The sequence below is a fragment of the Ceraceosorus guamensis genome (genome assembly GCF_003144195.1).
Source record: "Ceraceosorus guamensis strain MCA 4658 unplaced genomic scaffold IE81scaffold_113, whole genome shotgun sequence".
Classification (NCBI taxonomy): Eukaryota; Fungi; Basidiomycota; class Exobasidiomycetes; order Ceraceosorales; family Ceraceosoraceae; genus Ceraceosorus; species Ceraceosorus guamensis.
The window spans coordinates 3,672-10,804 of NW_020290108.1; the positions used below are offsets into that span (position 1 = coordinate 3,672).

At 59.8% G+C, this 7,133-nt stretch overlaps 4 protein-coding genes across 4 annotated transcripts in view; 2 read left to right on the plus strand and 2 right to left on the minus strand.

The window, feature by feature from the left end:
• Positions 1 to 226: 226 nt before the first annotated feature.
• IE81DRAFT_369032 (FAD/NAD(P)-binding domain-containing protein) lies at positions 227 to 1,866 on the minus strand (the record flags this gene model as incomplete). Its single annotated transcript, XM_025517203.1, has 2 exons — positions 227 to 1,611; positions 1,853 to 1,866. The coding sequence occupies 2 exons, from the start codon at positions 1,864 to 1,866 to the stop codon at positions 351 to 353; spliced, it is 1,275 nt and encodes a 424-aa protein (XP_025366650.1). The 3' UTR covers positions 227 to 350.
• A 628-nt stretch (positions 1,867 to 2,494) lies between these two features.
• On the plus strand, positions 2,495 to 3,514 carry IE81DRAFT_350111 (S-adenosyl-L-methionine-dependent methyltransferase; the record flags this gene model as incomplete). Its single annotated transcript, XM_025516485.1, has 3 exons — positions 2,495 to 2,665; positions 2,788 to 2,961; positions 3,044 to 3,514. The coding sequence occupies 3 exons, from the start codon at positions 2,495 to 2,497 to the stop codon at positions 3,512 to 3,514; spliced, it is 816 nt and encodes a 271-aa protein (XP_025366651.1).
• Positions 3,515 to 3,659: 145 nt separating this feature from the next.
• On the minus strand, positions 3,660 to 4,911 carry IE81DRAFT_350112 (hypothetical protein; the record flags this gene model as incomplete). The annotated part of the gene is made up of 2 exons (XM_025516486.1): positions 3,660 to 4,698; positions 4,772 to 4,911. 2 exons carry the CDS (start codon positions 4,909 to 4,911, stop codon positions 3,660 to 3,662), a joined length of 1,179 nt encoding a protein of 392 aa, XP_025366652.1.
• A 677-nt stretch (positions 4,912 to 5,588) lies between these two features.
• The window catches only part of IE81DRAFT_369035 (S-adenosyl-L-methionine-dependent methyltransferase), a 2,324-nt gene continuing 779 nt past the window's right edge, over positions 5,589 to 7,133 (plus strand). Inside the window, exons 1-2 of the mRNA XM_025517204.1 lie at positions 5,589 to 6,027; positions 6,137 to 6,993. Coding sequence (XP_025366653.1) covers positions 5,956 to 6,027; positions 6,137 to 6,993 — 929 coding nt within the window. The 5' untranslated portion in view covers positions 5,589 to 5,955. The remainder of the gene's footprint in view (positions 6,028 to 6,136; positions 6,994 to 7,133) is intronic.

The window sequence follows — 7,133 nt, forward strand, 5'->3', positions numbered from 1 at the left end:
TGCGCGCGCGCGTGGCGCAACACCCTCAACTCTAGAAACGACGTTGACGAATCGTGCATCGCGATGCGGATATCAAACGATTTGGGGAATGGAAAAGACGAGCAGCTCCGAGCTGCCAACCGGGTCACATGGAAAATTACGGTATCAGAAAGGGCGGGTGTCGCACCCGCACGCGGTGACTCGCGCCGCCACTACGCCCCCCCCCCCCCCCCCCCCCCCCCCCCCTCCTTGAGCAACAACACGAGGTTCGCAACAGCCGCGCCTAACCTAGCCAGCATAGACACACGCGCGCCCCACAAATCTCTACGCAATAATGTACATTCAAATTCTCGCACGCCCGCTCGCCGCCGTCACTTTGCCAATTTCACAAACTGCTCATAGTGACGGGGCATGATCTGCACTTTGCCAGCCTTGACTGCAGCTTCTGCGCCGTTCCAGTCGGCGGTCAGTTGGAGGTAGGTTTCAAAATCGAGATCCATGGGTTGACCGAGGATGGCCTCCTCTTCTGGTCGTAGAGATCCGCCAAAATGCCTGCTGGCGATCTGGTAGATCTGCGCACGAGGTTGTCGAAGGCGCACAAACGAGGAGAGGCTGCGCGACACATCCTCCCGCGCCACGCGATGGAGGAAATGACCCAACACTTCGGCCGATTCGATGGCTTGGTTGCATCCTTGTCCGACGTGCGGTTGAATGGCGTGAGCAGCATCGCCAATGACCACTGCCTTGCCAAAAGTCCACGTCGACAAGGGGTCCAAGTCCCGCAGCAACCAGACATCCCATCGCGGGCACATTTGGATCAGCTTTTGCGTCGATTCGCCGAAATCTGCAAAATCTTCCGCCACTTCTCGCGCATCCACATTCGATAGGATGGTTCGCTTGCTCATGCGCGAGAGCCACTTGGCATCGGGTGCGACGGCAGAGAGCTGCACGCGCCGGTCGCAATCGTATGCAAACGTCCACATGCGACGAAAATCGTTGGTCGCGTCGATGGGCCGTCTGCTGTTCATCGTGGGCCGCAATTGCTGAATGGCGACGGGGCCGGTATTGTCTTGGGCGAGGTGCAGAGGAAACACTTGCGCGTACTGCTCTGCTGAGAGATCGCCGAGGTACGTGACCATGCCGGTATGCTGAGGCAAGGATGCGGGGGCTGATGCTGCTTCTTGAATAGCTGCGCGCACCATCGAGTTGATGCCGTCGGCTCCAACGATGACGTCGCCTGCAAACTCTCTACCATCCACTGCAGTGACGCGTCCAGCATTCACATCCACCGACTGGATCTTTGTGTTGCGCACGATGTTCACTGGTCGCCGCCGCGCCCCCGCCTCCGCCCCCTCTCGCGACTCCTCCTCCCCCAACAATCTCGCCAGCTCATTGTGGATGCGCAGTCGCGTAGTCAACACACTGGCGAGCTTATCCGGACGCAATTTGCGCGTGTCGACATTGTCGTCTGCCATCAGCACATTGTCCTGCGTATCCAACGTCCACATTTTCGCCACGATGGTCGGATCCAACGCTTCTACGCGGAAGCCGTGCTTGATGAGCAGACCCAAACTGTTGGCGTAAATGACCAGGACATTATCTCGATCGTCATTGTCCGTCGAGTCGTTTGAACTTTGCCGAGAGGAGCGCTCGAGTACCGTGACGTTGTGCGTCTCGCGAAGAAAGAGGGCAGCAGCGAGCCCTGCTAGGCCGCCGCCAACGATCACCACGTCGAGGGCGTCGGCGTCGGCGTCGGCGGTTGCGTGAATGGGATTGAGCGTGCGTGCGTGCGTACGTGTGTGCGTGGATGGGATTGATCGTGCGTGCGTGACTCGTGATTGTCAAGGTGGATGGGAGGAGGACGAGGGCGCACGTTTTGGGAAGCATGCCTGCATCACGAATTCGGCGTTTCGGTCGGCGGGCAATCGGCATCGTACGTGCGCACGCATCTGGACTCATGCAGACGACGGGATCTGCGCGACCTGGCTGCTGCGCGCAATGTGTATAGCGTCGAGCGTCGAGCGTTGAGCGCCCAGCTAACCCTACCGTACATAATCTCGCACGCAAGCCCGCGTCAACCGCGCGCGAAGATTTGGTCTTGTCCACCATATATGTGGCGCGCGCTAGCGATGCAGACGACCGCGAGGTGCAAAAGTGCGTTTCTACGCGCGGCAGAGCAGGCATTTGAGCAGTCAAAGTAGCGTGGGCCGCGCGCGCGCGCGGTGACTTAACCTACGACGCGCGGGCGCACTTTGGAAAGACACCCGCCACTCTATGCACCGATGGTGATGATGCCGACGCCCACGCCAAGGAGACGCACAATTTGTTCCGTCGATCGAACAAAGAGGTACATGCTGGTAGTCACGAACGATGTGGCAGTGTGAGTGAGACCGCAATCACTGCGCGCATCTCGCTCGCTCCTCTCTCATCTGTCTCCTCTCTCTCTCTCTCTCTCCCCACGACGGCACTCTTTCGCGCTCGCGCTCGCGCTCGCATTCGCACCGCATCCGCTCCCATGTACTCGCTGCCATCGCACGCGCTCGAATTCGAGCGACTAGATCTGCAGCATGGCATTCTCACCAGCACATTTGGAGGTCTAGCTATTGCGCCAGAGATTCGAGAAGCCTTGCAAATGCCCGCTTGCAAGGTCCTAGATGTGGGGTGTGGATCAGGGACGTGGATCAAGGTGCGTCCGGGATGCCGCGCGCGAAATGCGCGTGCGCGCGCCCGCGCGAATGTCTTACGCTCACGCTCGCTGATGCACCCACGCACGCACCCACGCACGCTCGCTCGCTCGCACGCCCGCAGTCTGTGAGCCTCTCGCATCCACACTCGGAATGTCACGCTTGCGATGTGGCCAGCGTCGACTCGTTTGAGGGATTCCGCGTTTCTTTTCGGCAAGCAGACGTGTCGCACCGCTTGCCGTACGATGATGCCTCGTTCGACGTTGTCCAAATGCGTTTCCTGATTCTGGCCTTGCGGGTGAGTCTGATGTGAGCGCGCGCGATACGGGACCCCTGCTCACGCACGCACGCACGCTGCCGCCGCCGCCGCCGCCACCCAGATCGAGCAGTGGCCCGCGGCGTTGAGGGAGATCAAGCGCGTGCTGAAACCCGGTGGATATGCACAACTCCTCGAGCCGGACGGAGAGATTAGATCTTCGAACCGCGTGGTGATGGGCGACAAGACGATCCTTTGGAACGCATACGGTCCTCTAGAGGCCATTCGTGCAAAAGGTGGCGATCCCAATGCCGCTCGAGATCTCGGCAAGCTCGTCAGCGCCACACCGCCGCTCGACATCGTCTTTGAAGCACACTTGCCCGTGTCGATGAGTCGATCCGATACGCAACTTTACGGACGGGCCATGACAACAAATTACGCCAGCTTGATACGCCTCTTGGCTCCAGCGTACGCACAGTACGCCAACGTCACTCCCGAAGCGTACGTCGAGATGTGCGATGCGATGCTAGACGAGAGCGACGGTACAGATGCTCACAATCTCATGGCAGGAGTGGTGGCGAGGCGTCGCGCGTGAGCGCGAGCGCGGGCGCGGGCGCTCGCGCGAATACCGCAAACACAGCGAATACATAGCTCGCGCGAACACCGCGAATACATGGAATTAAACGAGACTGCGTGTGAACAAGATTGTGTGCGCGACCGCACGCACGCCCACGGGCACGCTACAAATCCGCCTTGGACCATCCAGCATGCATCTGATCAAACGATGCAGATGCTGGACTCTGGTGAATGTTCCAGGGAGGCGCCGCCGTCGCCGTCGCTTGCATGGGGATGTTGACGTGACCTGCAGTGTTGAAACCATCCGCGGCAGGCTTGCGCACATCGAAGCTGCGTCCCGCCGTCCTGGCATTGAAACTCGTGGCGGGGTCGCTCGGCGCATGACTTGCAGAACCCACACCCGGTCGGCCCCATGTGGACATCGAAGTCGGCCTGTTCTGCCTCAGATCGCGAAACATCATCGATGCGAGGAGATTGGACAGCACCAAGTGCGTCGAAGGCCACATGACGCGTTGCAGACCGTTGAGGGAAGAGACGTTTTGAAGCGTCAAGGCGGCAATCGCAGAAACGCTCGTGATCGTGTACGTGATGATGGTCTGACGACCGATTCTGCCGCTCAGGCTGCCCGCTTCGCCGAGATCCAGCAAAGGACGTTTGGTCGACGACGAGGTGCCGGTAGCCTGGGCCGTCCTGCTCGACAAGGATCGCAATTTGGCAAAGATGAGGACGCAGCAGATGACGTCGAAGATGAGCGTGGCGAGGAGATTCGTGTAGCCGTACGACTTTGGGACGGGAGAGAGTGCGCATCCGAGCTGATTGCCTGCACCATCCGGCAAGGGCAAGCCATTCTCGCTCCATCGTAGGGTAAAGTCTGCGCCGAGAACAATGACCCAAGCGACGAGTAGCGGCACGGTGATGCGCAGATTGAGTCCGTAGAGCGCAATGATGCGCAGTGCCAACAACAACGAAGTGAAGCTTGTACCGAGCGCGTTCATGATGGAAAACGCATCCCAAAGCGCTTGGCAGTCGACTCCGCTGCCGACGGTGAGAAAGACGACGCCGAGGATGATGAATACGAGTGTGAAGATGCGCGACAAGAGGTAGTACACGCCGCCATTGAGCAGCGCTACGGTGGGTCTGCGTTTGAAGCTCTGGCCAATTTCGATGAGCACGCCGAGATCGAAAAGGGCGTTGGATACGACGCTGCCGGGCGAGCGGGCGAGGAAGCGAGTCAGCCTTGGCACGCACGCACAGGGCGCACACATTCTCGACTCACTCCCAAGCGATCATGCCGAGGGCAACCGAATTAAAGACTGTAAAGTCGGCAAAGCTCTGAGCAATGTCGGTGGGCATCCAAGCAAATTTGGTAGCTCCATTGAGCACCGGAGTGAGGGGGGGTACGCTCGCGCCAGACATGTTCGCAAGATGGGTGGGTGATGAAGTCGTGAGTGACAGCGATGATGAGAGGTGGGGCAACGTATGCGCACGCGTGCTTTCCCTCCATCCTCTTTAAGGACCTACGCACATCCTCTTCAAGGTCGCACCCCATCGCCCGTCCCGAGAAACCGATGTGCACTGGGCTAGTGTGGGGGCGCGCAAGCCCGAATTTTCGTTGACTCGCCCCGCTATAGAAAGGCCGAATTCATTCACAATTCGCCCTAAAACTTTCCGAATGACGCAGGTGGGCGTCACAAAGTATCTGCTTTCTGCATGCGCTCCTTGCGTTAGCGCTCTTTCCTTGTCCAGGCTTGCAGCCGTCGCGCTCGATCGGCTCCTCAGAAGAGATGCTGGACGTCTAGATGCCAATCGCGACGACACGAAAGCGCGGGTGCGTGCATGCATGCATGGACTTGCATGGCAGAACAAAGCACCGCGCGAATGCAACGACGGCAACAAGAGCCAACGGCGTTCGACCCGCTCGTGCTTGCGTGCGTGCGTGCGTGCGTGCGTGCTTGCGCTTATCTCGAGGGCAGAAGTTTCACTTGCGGGAACGTGCACGCTTGTTCGGAGAAACCGCCAGCGAGCGGCGATCCACCAGGTCCGCATGCCTGCCCTGTGCGCTCGCTCGCTCGCTCGCTCATACCCATGCAGCACATCCATATGCTACGCCCGACTATAGCGTCTTCTTGCGAGTTTTGATTGCCGCTCGAGCCGGCCGCTCGTCCGCCCGCCCGCGTACACTCACTCACGACTGCTGCAGAGTTGGTGCTACGCATTTCATGGTCCGCGCGACGATCCACATTCGCACGGTGGTGACCTTCGACGCTTCGAGGCGCGCGCAACTCGACCTTCCTCGACGGCCCCCCCCCCAATACGCACCCTCGATCGCGAGCGCACACTCACGCAACTCGACATTCACATTCCTCGACGCGCCACGTACGCACGCTCGCGAGCTCTCACGCACTCGACAGCACCCACTCGCGCACCCACCCACGCATTCGCACCACCCACTCTTTCGATATGAGCGGACTCGCGCCCTGGGACAAGCAAGGTCAACTGGCTGCTCTCAAGCAGTTGCGCGACTCGACCGATGTGAGTTGGTGCGAGGCATTCTAGAAATTTCGCGCGGCGGGCGCTGCTGACGACTGACGTTGCCCACAACGCATCCCCTCCGACGATGCCCCCCCCCCCCCCCCCCCAGAACCTGATCAAGTACATTTCCGAGCAAGATGGAGATGCGCCCATCACCCCCTCGGCAGCTTGGGTCTTTCCTTACACGCCCGATTCCAAACACCTGGCAGACTCTTGGCGCAACGATTGGTCGCTGGCACTCAGCAAGACGCTCAACCCGACGCAGCTCCTCGTAGAATTCTTGTGCGGAGATCACGAATCCTCTGCATTGCACGCCTTTCACACCTTGGGTCTGGCAGAGGTGCTGCCTGGGCCGAACAACTCGTCAGCAGCGGGAATCGAGGCTCCCATCTTGGCTGAAAAGGTCGGGGCTCACGTAGAAGGTCTTCGATCCGTGCTGAGGATGCTCAAGCGTGCTCGCATCGTCGAGGAAGAGGGTGAGCCGCTGTCCGACAGGTGGCGCGGTACCGTCTTTACAGAAGTGTTGCGCAAGGAATCGCCCATCCCGATGGGCGCCATGGTAGAGTATGCGCGCGACGAAGCCAATCAAGCCGTTCAACTCGTGCCCGAGCTCGTAAAGAGGGAAAATGCGGGCAAGAGCGGTATTTCCATCAAGTACCAGCAGCCTGATCTGTTTGCCCTGTACGCCACCGATGGAGACGCGCGTCGAATTCAACGCTTCAATTTGGCCATGCAATCCCTCTCTCCCATCATTGCTGGCGGACCTACAGAAGATTACCCTTGGAAAGACGTGACGGGTCTGGTCGTGGACATTGGGGGCGGTGTAGGCGGTCAGACGATTCCGCTCGTTGCGCGTTGGGACCACCTCAAGATTCAAATTCAAGACACGGAGCCGGTCATCAACGATGCCAAGCACGTCTGGGCGGGCATGCCTCCACCTTGGACAGCCAGAGTACAATTGCAAGCGTGAGTGCGGCGAGCGCGGCCAGTACGGCCAGTGCGAGTGCGGCCAGTGCGAATGCGACTCGCATCACCACTCACGCCCCGCGCACACGCACACGCACACGCACACGCACACTCACCCCCACTCACGCCTCCCCCCCCCC